The 13,484-nt window shown below is 42.4% G+C and overlaps 1 protein-coding gene across 1 annotated transcript in view; it reads right to left on the minus strand.

The window, feature by feature from the left end:
• Positions 1-13,484, minus strand: part of CCNI (cyclin I) — a 59,732-nt gene that overhangs the window by 4,580 nt on the left and 41,668 nt on the right. The window contains exons 3-5 of the mRNA XM_019534244.1: positions 5,546-5,680; positions 591-665; positions 285-425 (exon numbers count right to left, since the gene is read on the minus strand). Of these exons, the coding sequence (XP_019389789.1) occupies positions 285-425; positions 591-665; positions 5,546-5,680 (351 nt within the window). The remainder of the gene's footprint in view (positions 1-284; positions 426-590; positions 666-5,545; positions 5,681-13,484) is intronic.

Consider the following 13,484-nt stretch of genomic DNA (forward strand, 5'->3'; position numbering starts at 1 on the left):
TGCAGAGCACATTCTGGAAAAAAAAAATCACCTAAAAATGGTCTTAACTTCAACCCCTAAAATATTTGCAAGTCACTTGGCAAGTCCTCTCCCAAGAATGTTTCTTCTTTTGAGTGTACTTTATATGAAGGGAAGGCCATACCCCAGGGCTCTTATTTCTGCCAGGTTTTGCCCAAGCAAGGTTTGAGTAAGCACCTCTAGGTATGACACACACTTGAATTAAATACCAACAGAACAAAAACAAGAACAGGCATCAGAAAGAGCATCAGGAGCTCCATACTTACAATATGAAGGAAATCCAGTGGCGTAGCTGTGTGAAGATCCCAGTTCAGTTTATCCAGAATAATCTTCTCCATCCTGCGAATCTCAGCTGGAGAACAACCACAAAAGCTGTCTCGGGCCAAGACTCTTAGTACTGGGATCCTCTGCAAGAATGTATAGTAAAAGCAAAAACAATGATAAACTGCAAAAATTAGTTTGTTCTTGTCCAGACAAGCAGCAACCAATTCATGCCATCAGAATTACAAGGGCAGACAGTTAAAAAGTAGCTGTCAGGCCTTTGAAGAAAAAATAATATTTATATATATTACCTCATCTTCCTCAGTTGTCTTGGCAGCAAGGAAGAAGCAGCTGATCGCAATACAATTTAAGTATTTTGGACGGGCCTAGAATACGGAACAGGAAACAATCACAATGCAGAAATAGACCTGTGACCATTTGGGTCTAACACCTTTATCCAATACATTCTTGGAGGCCAAAACAATGAAAGTTGGATGGATGGGCTGCCTTCCAAGCTGTGCTGCTGAAAAAAATCCATATTACATTCTGTGAGACAAGACACAATTCAGGCAGGCCCATCACCATAATTGGCAGTCAGTGATATGCATCACTGGAATGGAAAAAGTATTTTTTTTAGATGAGTAGTAGTAGGACAACAAGGAATGAGAAAAAGAGAGAGGGGGCCAGATATTCAGGGCATAAAATGAGAACAACTTTACATGGCTTAGTGGAACTGCACTGATGTATGCCAGCTGAGGATCCAAGTCAGGAAACATACACGGTTAAGAAGCAGAAATGGCCAGATATGGGAGAGAGGGAGAGGAGCCAGCTCAAGTATTAACAATGTGCATGCAGGTAGGAATACTGCCACAGAAAAGTTAATTCTACTAGGGGTGCACTGATAAAGACTTTTTGGGCTGTTCCTGATGATCAATTATTAATGAGCCATATTGGCCAATACCAGTCTGATTGCTGATATGCAGCCTGGCAGCTTGGAGGGCAGTGTCCAACTGGTAAGTTTGTTGGAGGAATGGGCAGAGGGGAGGGAAGGGATGTGGAGGGGTACAGATCAAGGCCCCCGCAGTGAGGGAGGGAGCGGGGCTAGGGCAATGGCAGGGGCTGCACAGCTGGGGTGGGGTGGGGCACGGGATGGAGCCACAAGCGGCTTATCTGGGGGGGCGCAGTTCCCCCGCTGCACGCAACCCCAGCAGGGAGCATGGGGGGATGTGCCCCCCTGGGTCTATGTGTGGGGGAGTGCCAGGCTCTTCCCAGAGGGGGGTGTTGGGCTGGGGCTGCACCTGGGGTCCATTCCCCCCCCCAGCGCTGCTGCCACCTGCCCCAAGTGCAGCCCTGGCCCAACCACCTGGTGCCAAGAGACCAGTGCTGCCCCTGGCCTCAGCCCACAGCAACAGCCCACCCTCGCCCCACACACTGATCCGAGGGGCACATGTACCCCATGCCTCCTTTGGAGGGTATGCATAGCTGCAGGAGTGTCCCCGTGCCCCTCTGATGAGCCACTCACAGTTCCATCCTTCATCCCACCCCACCCCACCCTCATGCCCCTTCTCACTCACAGACTTACCAGCTGGATGCTGCTCTCCAAACTTCCTAGATATACTCCTGGCTGGGTGCATGCTGAGGCTGCACCCACGTACATGATATTATCAGCCACATCAGTCAAAAAAAAAAAAAAAAGCCAATTGCCTACGCTATCAATTTTCTTTTTCATCAGTGCCAATATGATATGGACCAACATATCAGTGCACCTCCAAATTTTACTATAGCAGTCCTCAGACTATGGCCTATGGATCACCACAAGCCCTTTGAGGTAAAATGTTTTAAGCAAGCAGTAAGACACCAAGTTACAGGGAAAGGTACTCTTGATACATGAAAGAAAAAGGGAATTCCCATTCCTGGCCCTGATTCAGCAAAAGCAGTGAAGCACGGGTTAAATTTGAATGTGCAAATAGTCCCACAGAAAGCAACACAAGTGAAAAGCAACAGACTTAGGATCTGGAACAAATCAGAACCTTTGTAAATATGTTAGAGGGGTGCAGTCCCAACACAAGAAGAAAGGGAGTATGTAAAAGGAAGAGCATCCTCCTATTCTGTGCAGACCACAGATAATATTCAGTACCATGAAAAAAATGGAAGAACAATTTCTAAAACTTATTTGTGCACAAACAGAACAGTCTAAAAATGTCCTCTCATTCACCTCTAAAAAAAAACCTATTTTCACCATAAAACACTACCAGGATTAATTCTAGCTAGGTAAATTCTAATAGGCATAATGGGCCTACAGGGCCTGACCCAGCCAGCCATGCCCACTTGACCAGGTCCTAGAAATGAAATGGACTCTTGAGGATATGGCAATGAGAAAGAAGAGTTGTAAACACAAGTCTCCAAGGTCTCAGTTCCTGGAAAACAATACAATCCCACCATCCCTTGAGTTCCAGACTGTAATGGTGAGCCACATTTCATGTGGAATTAACTAATTCCACTAAACCTACCCTTGCTTCTGGGTATCTGCTCAGGTCCTACTGACAGCAAGGAGAGTAACTGCCCTAGAAGCAAAGCTATGCTTTATTCCACCTGCCCGTGTAGGGAAGTAAAAAACCTGCCAGCTAAGCCCAAAGTAACACAGGACCAGATTCTCATTTCACATTGGTGTAAAAATCAGTAGTTAGCCCTTGTTAAGTGGGAGAAGAGTAAGGGCAAGTGTGTTTGCAGACAGGAAGAGAAGAGGACTAGTTAGTATAAATCAAGCTATACCTAGAAAAGCATCTAATATTCACTGAAATGCTTCTGTAGACTCTCTTCAACAGAGTTTCTTTTCGTCTTATTCTAGATGACTTCGCCTCACAGGAGCACAGTCAGAATCTTTCACTCCTGCAGAAATACTGAAACTGCCACAGCTATTTATAAGGACATTCAGCTACTTAGGTTCTTAAGGGATGTATGTCTTTCTTCATTTAATGTTTGATTAAAATCACTCAAGTATCATGATACTCAGGATTCCTTTGAAAGATTTCAGGGTCTTGTAATTTAATCACTATCTATCATTATTTCATTGCATTTCCAACTTAGTGGAAGCTCTGAATTGCATTCTGGTAAGGCAAGCTACATTAATAATGTAAAGATAAGGAGTAAAAATTTAAGTTCCTATGCATACATTTGTGGAAGACTAATCTCAGCTGTGTTTGCAATTGGATTAACTCCCAAACAGAAGAGACAGCACATTTAACTGAGAGCAGCATTTAACTGAGCAAATAGGACAGAGGATTAGTTTAGTTCGACGCAAACTCTAGAACTCAAGGCCAGGTGGGGGTGGCACACATTCCTACACCTTGTGCAGTCCCCTGCCCTAATGCAGAATGCATGCAGAACACTTGTTCAGATCTGTGGGCATTTTAGACCCACATTACATTCATAACACATGGCTGTGAATGACTATGTTTTTAATGCATATACATAAAAGGCTTCATCCCTTTAAACTATTATATGCTTATTATTAGAATGGGAGCTATAGAACTGCTAAATAACAGGACTTCTTGGTTGCCACTTCTACAGTCCTCCCTGAGAATTTTCTGATTATCTCTTGCCCTATTGTCCCCCACCCCTGACTCTGTGGCTGCATCCACATAAGCATGGACATTTGGTTTTCTGGGGGCAACTAGTAGTGGGACACCTTGTGCTGCTGCTAGTTGTTCCTGGGGGACTGTCTGTGCCACACATGCTCTGGTGCATGGCAAGGTACCCCAGGTGGGGGAAGGGAGGCTGGGGCCAACACTGAACTGGCACCAGCAGCCTTAACTGGAGTCCTGGGGGTCTCCTGGGGCTGCAGCAGTGGCGATCCAGCCAGCAGCTGGAGCATGGCTCCAGCCAGCCAGGCTCTGGCTTTGAGTGGTGTGCACTGCCCCTGTGTGCACTGCTCTGCTTTTTTTTGTGCAGGTTTTTCTGATCCCTGGACATCCAGGGGTCAAAAAAAAAAAAAAATCCATGCTGTTCCACTGCAGCATAGAGAACATATGAATGTGCAATATGTGGCACCATGGACAAGTATGGAGCGCCATATACTGCATGTCTGTGCTCATCTGGATGTGGCCCGTCACTTCAGTGGGCTTTGGACCTGGCTCCAAGTGCTTAAAGTTTGCTTTTTTCTCCCTCCTCCCCACACACACCTGACTATCATAGATCTTCCAATCCTACCTCCATTTCAGGCTCATACTACGCTGCTCTCACACTTTTGCCTCCCCCTGCTTCAGGGCATTTTCCTTCATTACCCCAGTTCCATCCCCCTCATGTTCTTCTGCCACTACAACCTCAGGCTTCTGTCAGCCATGCTTTTGCCTAGGTTATTAATGCCACACTGCTCTTACACTCCAGGCCTCTTGGTGAAAGCAACTGCAGGTGAAACAGAGACAGAGACAAATGCAGATCCAAAAATGCATCAGTGAGGTAACACAAAAAATAAAGACTAGTGAATACCAACTCCTCCTCCCCACCAACATTTTGTGGGACACAGCTGTATGGAAAGGTTTCACCAGGAAACCAGGAGAAAAGGGCCTATTTAGTTCAGAGTGAAACTTTTCTTTTCTTTTTTTTTTGCATTAAAAAAAAAAAAAAAAAAAAAAAAAGCACTTCAATTTCTGTTAGTTTCTGTTTCACCTGTCCTGGGCAATCCTTGGATCCAGGCTGAAAGATAAATGCCGACGTGAGGCTAATACAATGTTCAAACAAGGTTAACAAAAGTAGAGAGAATGAGTTCCATCTACACAGATGGAATAATTCACTTCAGCAATTTTGTTTAAAATCAATGAGGTGCAGCTCAAATGGAATCTGCCAGAATGGGAAAGAGGGAAAAATATTCTTGACATGTATTAACACCAGGCAAAGTTTTCAAGGGTAAACTGACAGGTTGCCATTGAAATCATTAGACTTATGTTGATTGACACCAGTTAAAGAGCTAACACAGCTAGCAAATGAAACTGGTCCAGGGTGCCATTTAATACGAGATGGTGTTTCCAGACCCCACTGAGCTATTTTGGCACAGGTAGGAAATGCTATGCTGAGGTCACTAATTTGGATAACAGTGAGCAAGAGGTCACCCTGTGATTTAGGGAACTGAGGCGTGTGCATGCACAAATGCACACATAATGAAGACAATAAGAATGGGCAAGTCTGCTCAGTAGCCAGGAGACTTATTTCTAAAGCTATGAATTGGCAATAGAAATCAATTTCATGATCCATCCCTTCAAAAACTTACCTTCACTGCAGCTAAAAACCTGTCCAAAAGACTGACGGCCAGAGCAAGTGTTTCTGGATAAAGGTGGAATTGGTATTTGAGCTTGGCCAGCCACTGAATCACCTCATCCCGCTGTGCTGGAGAAACGGCTGCATCCTGTGGAGGGGGGAAAAAAAAAAAAAATCTGTTCTTCAGCACTCAATCAAAAGGCTGAGCAAGCTGTGCAAAGGCAAAATATTTACATATGCAGATTTTAACACCAGCTGAAACAGCACCCTGTTTGGATATGGTGAAAGGAAGCTTTTAAGCTACCCTCCATTTTTGTACCTGTTATTAGTGGTCACACATGAAGCTATATTTACATCTAATGACCCGGTTTGTGGCTGCACCAAGGTGTTTGGAAATAGAACTGAGATGAATGGCAGGGCAGATTTTTAAGATCTATTATCCAAACATATACATATAAAAATTCAAAGCTGTCAGTTGTATGCCTTGAGGGCTAAAAAGGCTATAACAAGTAATGTCAGTTCCTTTTTAAATAAAAACTTCGTAAAGAAAAATGCGTCATGTCTCCCAGGGAACGGTGCAGCTCAACACACATGGAATTAATTCTTGACAGTAACTCTGGGACTAGTCCCATGAGGTACTGAGCGCCCTGTGCTCCTGCTAGATTCAACAGGATTGGGGGACAGTTACCACCTTACACACTGAAGTGCTACAGTCCCTATCCTGCAAATTGCACCATGACAGCAAACACCTGTCTTTCATGACCTCCCTCTTCCTCTCCCTTCATGAAAAGGGTCCAGTTATGCAAGGCTCAGGCTTATTTGAACATCCAGGAGGAATACTGCCTCTCTCATGGGCCTATTTTTAATGAGCCTTAGAGAAGTCCTCTCCAGCTATATCTGAACAGTGTTACCTTCTCTATGTTCACTTGGCATTTCAACGAAAAGGGATCACCATCCAGCCTTCTGCATGTCACCAAATGGTGATTTTGGAAGCTCAAGACATTGCTGTATGGCTTTCACAGTGAGAAAGCTATGTGACAGTCATTGATGCTCTACCAGGTTGGAGAGAAAACAGTCTGAAGCTAGTTTTCCAAAATCTCTGTATACCTGGAAAACCAGGTCCAGCCCCCTGACGTATTAATTTCAAGAAAGACTCCCATTATCCAAACTTTTGTTAAATCAGGAGTAATTTGATATGCTCTCTTTGCAGGCAGATGAGAGATTAGACTGTAACTAAGAGGAATTATTATTGTTCAGTCCCATTGGAAGCATCCCAAGGTAGCTGAAATAAACACATAATTCAAGGTTTTTGCGGTTGTTGCAAAAATGTTCACTCAGTGGGTTTGTCAGATGTTCTTTATGCTGTTTTAAGACACACTTTCGAGAGATAAAGTTCTGCTGTGCCCTGTGCTAGTGGGGGTTGGACTTTATGGCTTTATGGTCAAACACTTCTCCCTTGCCAACAATTACAGTCCCCTGGAATATGAGTAGCGCAGGGTTTGGTAACACATTAGGTGTTGTAGCTAACTAAATAAAAGACTTACAAAGGCATTTTAAGGCTTAGCAAGTCTCCCCATTTGAACAATGCAATCAATTACTGAGCCATTTTAGATTTTTTTTAAAATTTCCCAAAAGAAAACAAAGTGCCATTTCTGTTCACATTGGTTCTGCAACACCTAAAATGCCATTTGTGGCTGTTGGCTAGAGAGATGAAGCACCAACCCCTTGGACATCAGTCATTTACAGTTCCTTAAGTTGAAACTACAACATAAGATTTGACATACTAGTAACCCATAAGGATCTGGCAGCTTCCAGACTGCCAGCTAAAGGCAGGCACAGACAGATAATCTGACCACAGGTCAAAGGAATATCACTGTGCTCTAATATTTCCTTTAATGCACATGGCCCTAGTCAACATTTTGAATATTTATAGATAGTCAAAGAATCACTGTAACCTGATTTCTGCTCTATCCACAACAGCTTTTCTACAGTACATGGTTATATCTTTCTTTACTCTTAACTCAATGGGACTGATATTCATAAATATTGAGTACCCACAACTCCTACTGGCTGAGGCATGAGCCCAGGGAAAGAGGATCTGACCAGCCATTCAAACATCACTGTGTGCAACATGGCTCTAGTCCAACATTTTGAATAGGCAGCTATGGACTTTTGGGAAAGGTATAGGAAAGGCATGAAACCTCTAGCGATATTGACTATCTCTGTCAAAGCTTAACTCCCCAATACATGGGCCACAGTGACTGTGCTCAATGTAGTTCTAGTAATACAGCGGTCCCTGTATCTGCTGTGGGGAGAATTTTCTTTCCCCATCTATTCAAGTCAACAAATGAGACTCATCAGCAAGTCAAGGCTGGGCTTCGCATTTAGCAAGGGGTCCTGGACAGGACAGGCATAGGCCCCCGAAGCAGGGCAGTACTGTCAGCACTTCAGAGAGTTGGTAGAAACTGGTGATCATCACTCAGGCCTGCAGGTGCCCAAGCCCAGTGCCCTCCAGACCACATTGTTCCCTGAGAACCAGCAGCCCCACAATGCCTCAACTTTCTGGGTTTTCTTTTAGATTTTCTCACTGGTATTGCCAAATGTGAAAATGCCACTCAATTTGCACAGAAAAAATCCCCTGTTGGAAAGGCCTAACTCCTTAAAGCCCCTGAAAATTTGAATCAAGCTAGCATGCCTCATAGCACCCCAGTCTAGCCTCTAACAAGATATTACTCAGCTGTACAAAACAAGCCATATCCAAATGAGAAATGGCTAGCTACTGAAGCTTTCAGCACACAATTACTGCTAGAACTTGCTGGACAAGTGTAGGGAGGTTTGGGGAGTGGCGGAGGCTCTAACAAACTAACATTTTATCTACACAAACAGTACTAAAGATTTCAGTAATAAAACTGTCTCAAGACTCTAACCAAACATGGAAAAGAGCGACTGAAAATGGGGGTTTTTGTCAGAAGTTATATAAAACTTTAACTATAGTAGTTACTGCTACCAGTGTTAAAAACATTCTGTTCTGCTTAGGCTCCGAGCTGCAGTTCCTCTTCTGAAATATTTGGAGTAGCCTGTACTGCATCTCAGAAAACCCACCATTCCCACTTCACCTCGGGTGATTTTAAGCTTGCTGAGTGAGGATGTTGTCTAGAGAAGGGAAAGACCAATCACGTGCACTTTATCCACCTGGGCAGTGTCCCTGAGATCCCTGAAGCAGTTAAAAGGCTTGCTAATATGGTTTCAAAATTTTAGATCAAATGCTGACTGCCAAGATGTTGTGGCAAGCACAACTAAGTATTTGCACAAACAACAGCCAATGCTGCACTGAATTGTTGGAGGTTGTTTTGTTTTTTAGCAGCAAAAGGAACAAAAAAGGGGAAAAAAGCACACAAACAATTTCTTAAACCAAACAAATGCCCGCCACCAAAACAATAACTTAAGTTGTCTCTTTATTACAAGCACTTTATTAGAACAGGAATATCAGCCTACTAAGCTCCCAGTGCTCCCAGTAAAGCTGATATACTGGTGTAGTAAAACTCATTATATCTCTGGCTGACAAAACATCCCAAAGGGATATGAATCTACGGCACAGTGTTTATTATACACACGTCTCTTCTCCTTCTAGAAGTTAGAAAGTTTATTTAAGGAGAGAAAGCAAAGCATATAAGATGGATCAGCCTAGTCAACCACTTTTTACTATGAAGTCTAGCCTGCACCATTTTTGTAGCAACTTAATTTTTTTTTTTAAAAGGTGTGAATTAAATGCATGGGTCTACTTGCTTTAGGGTTGCAGCAATACACAGTATAAGCCTGCCTTGTATCATCAGCAACATAATGACTCACAACCATAACAGTCACCTTTTAACTAGTATAACTCCATCCACCACGCACACATTTAACTATGCCAGTTATAATTAAAGCATTACAAAGACTGCATTGGACAGCAGACCAACTAACTCCCTGGATAACTCCCCACACACATACTGGGAAGAAAGATAAAGAGAGCTCAGCTAACCTTCCCAGCAAAGTAGCTGGCAGGGTGATCATGCAACAAACGGCCCCTCAGAGCCAGAACCCCGCCTGAGACTTTCCCACTGGGGTAGCTGTAGCATAAACCATTTATTTTTCAGCCTGCATCAGTTTTTCCTAAGGATACTTGACAATGCTGTGGATGGACTCTGCATTTTAGATGTGTGGTTTTGAAAGCACAGCCAGTTAAATCATGTACTGGTGCTAAGAGACAGTTAATAGATTTAATGAACATTTCAGAAGGAGTGAAAGAAAGGAGGATGAGATTAAAGTGCTGGACTGAAAATCTGGAACTATGGGTTTCATATCAAAGCTTTCTGGGATGACCCTGGTAAGTCACTTAGCAATCAGCATCTCACTCGAGTTAAATCAGCATGGATACACTGCCATGTTAACTCAGCTATACTGCTTCCAGCTCTGGCGCTAGCATGGAAATATACCCTTATGCACCTACTTAACTTTATGCATGTGCTCAGGCCCACTGAAATTACATTAACATTAAGCAAGAAGCAAGGATTTCTTTGAGTGATATATTTTATTAGATCAACTGAATGGCTCAGATAGAGTTAGACAAGCTTTTGAGTGCAATACATTATTCTGTTGAAAGCTTGGCTAACTATCCCAACTGTGTAGCTGATCCCAAAGTAAGACATCACCCCCTAAAATCCTTGCCTCTCGCATAATTCATGGACCAACATAGCTACAACACTTTAACACTACCATTAACATTAAGCACATATATAAATGCTAAATATTTCCTTTCTATTTAGCCCCCCATGATCACACACAAGACTTACATACGAGTCAAACTTTGTATTTAGCCTCAAAGGGCTACTCATGGTGCCTACATCTAGGCACATCTAGGAACACTTTGCAAGAAGTGGGGTGTTCAATTTACAATATACCTAACCTCTGCCAGAAATGGGGCCCTGATCACAGCTGGAACATCTGCATGCCTCTATAATAAGAATAAATACCCACCACCACATATTTTCAAATGGATCTGTCATATTGGGAAGGATAGTATGTCATTAATTTCATAAAATAATAATCATTTTTAAAGTGCCTGACCTCAAGTTAGTCTCCCTGTTATCAGAAATCCCTCGCTCAGGAAATGCTAGCTGTCATGAATGCTTGAATGTTATGCACACACAGTGAAGTCCACTGTGATCCAAAACAAGAAGTTTATTAAATAACATATTTTCTCACATTCAACATCCCCCAGAATATAATATTTTGTTTTTGAAAGCCAAAATTAAGAAAAAAGATTTTCCAGCAGTAGGACTACAAAGAGCAAGGGCAAAGCCTAATCTTTAGCTGATTCACCCTCTCTTTCCTGTTCAATTAAAGCTGAAACCCTAGCTGCTGCCCGAAATTGATGTCCATGGGTTTTGAAAAAGAACTAGGAAAATCTCTAAGACTGTGAAATAGGAGGAGAGAGACCAGAAGCAGCTGGCAAACAGCAAAAATGCCCCAAGGAAGATTAGCTTGACTAGCTAAACATCAAGGTGTTAAGAAGCAGGGTGAGTTATTAACACCTGTGGAGTGAAGATCAATAAGTCAATTGACTTCCTCATCTGCCTGTATAGTAACACTACAGTTGCTACACTGTGGAGCAAGAATCAAAGCAAGATGCTTCTACATTGGATAGAAAATCAGCTCCCCCCCACATTAAACACAATTTTGGGGAGCTGTTGGGGGGATGTTATGTGAGAATATATGGTGACTGTTAGTAAAATCAGGTAGGACTCTGGCTGTGGGGAATGTAGCATATAGAAAAAATGTGCCGTGAGATAAGTGGGGAAAAAAGTATGTTACACCACAGGTATGGTTATAAGGAACCTACATCACATTAAAAATGTGACATCAGAGAAAATAGATACTAAATAAAGATGTTATAAACTCAGCCTCTGACTAACACCAGCCAAAAGCCAAGAATGCCTAAAACAATGAGCTCTCATGTCCCTTTATCCAGAGTCATTTATTTTTTCATTACAAGGCAAAAAGGAAACATAACTTCAACTTGGTTTGAACAATATTGTTGAGTTAGAGTTACAAAGAGGCTAAAGAGATTAGTGTGAAAAAGCAGTATTTGGGCAAATCCAGAGCTCATGTCTGCATGTAAAACCCCTACAAGCTCTTTCAGACAAAACAAATATGCTTTAAAAACCAACTTATGACCCCAAATCACTGGCTGAATATTAACCCATACCACTCAGCAAGCATTTTTTGTGAGGAAAGATTAAAGTCCTTTACAGACAAAGATGGAAAATCAAAAATAAAGACAATAGTTTCTCTTCATATAGTGTCTCCTCTTACTACCTAGGTCTGCTCTGCAAAGTCAAAGGAAAGATGCCTCTTGCACCTAAATGCTGATAGAGAAAGGAGGACAGCTGGTCAGCAGTGACTTGGAAGGCAGCCTTTACCTTGTTGCTTTATGCTCACTTTTGCCACCATCCTTTTGCTACTAGGCAGGGACTCAACCAGCCCCTCTCCTTCTCCAGCAGCAGGCTTCAGTCATCTCCCCTTCAGCTAAGTCTGCCCTAAGGAGAAGGTGGCTGCCAAAGGAGGTCCGTCTCTGCAGCAACTGGGACCCAACATCTCTCTCATCCATCCTGAGTCTGCTGTTGCAGAGCCCTCACACCTGGTAGCTCTGTGAGATCTCCTCTGCCTTAACTCTGAAACCAGGTCCATATCAGGGAAGGAGGAGGAATAATCTGTATCCCTAGGATGGGATTCTCTCTCAGCCCCTCATGTGAGTAAAAGCTTGTTCATTCTCATCTCTATCCCCAGTCCTCATCCTTTTTCAGTCAAAAATGCAAAGGCAACTGGCACAGGAAAACCTGCACTTTTGTTTCCTGTAGGACTTGCACAGAAGTATTGAAATGGTTTTAAATTCTTTTTACATTCCCAGTGACTTTTTAAAAAAAACATTTGTGAAAAAAAAGTATCAGATCATGTCTCTCGCTTTGCCTTGTAAGCTGTGGATGCTTGGGGTAAGACATCAGTGGTGGTAAGAACTAAACCTGAGCAAGCAAAGGGGAAAGGATATTTAGTTAAATTGCTTAAGACTGATAGCAAAAAAACCCAACAATTATCAATTCAAATATGCGGCTAAAGAGTTGGAAGGAAAGATCTCCTTGTTAGGGGTTCAACATACCCAACCCATTAACTAAGAACAGAAAAAAAACAATCCAGTGCTCCACTAAAAAAAAAATGAAGACAGGATTCAGCATTCCTGAAGGAAATTCAGTGTTTCTAACAAAAGGGAAATTATTGTTTAAAAACAGCCACATTTCAGATTTCTTCAGTAGCAGCTTGAAAAGATGACTCAATTTCACAGGACTTGGGAAACACTCAATTGCCAGCTCTGCCACAAGATTCTTGTGACCACTGACAAGTGACTTAAGTCTTTCAAGGCCTCAACACACCATCTATAAAAAGGGTCTAACAGCGTGGCTCTCTCCCACTGGGATGCTGTAAAGATAAAGGCGCCAAGGAGTGCAGGTGTAATAGAAAGGAATTTCTGTAAGTAACAAAAAGAAAGGAACAAAAGAGTTGACCTAATTCTCTTCCCCATGGTAAATGACCTTTAATAAAATATGTGACCTAACATTTGAACATAGGAGTAAATAAAATAATTTAGATTAACTATAAACCCATAAATGCAGTGGAGAGTAGCATAACACTGCATAACTGATAATCCTGTCCCTTACACACAAATCTGGCATTTAATCCACATGAAATCCAATGACTGAAAAACAGGGGGTATCTAGGCAATACGTTAAAAAGAAAAAAGAAGGAAAAAAACCAAACACTCTTCTATGAAGAAGCAGTTGCTAGGAGAAAAAAAATATTTCTAGACATGCACAAAATGGATATTGCTTAAAATATAAAATCCAGCTGCATGAGAGCCG

This window comes from Crocodylus porosus, unplaced genomic scaffold (assembly GCF_001723895.1).
Source record: "Crocodylus porosus isolate Cpor-Errol unplaced genomic scaffold, CroPor_comp1, whole genome shotgun sequence".
NCBI lineage: Eukaryota > Metazoa > Chordata > Crocodylia > Crocodylidae > Crocodylus > Crocodylus porosus.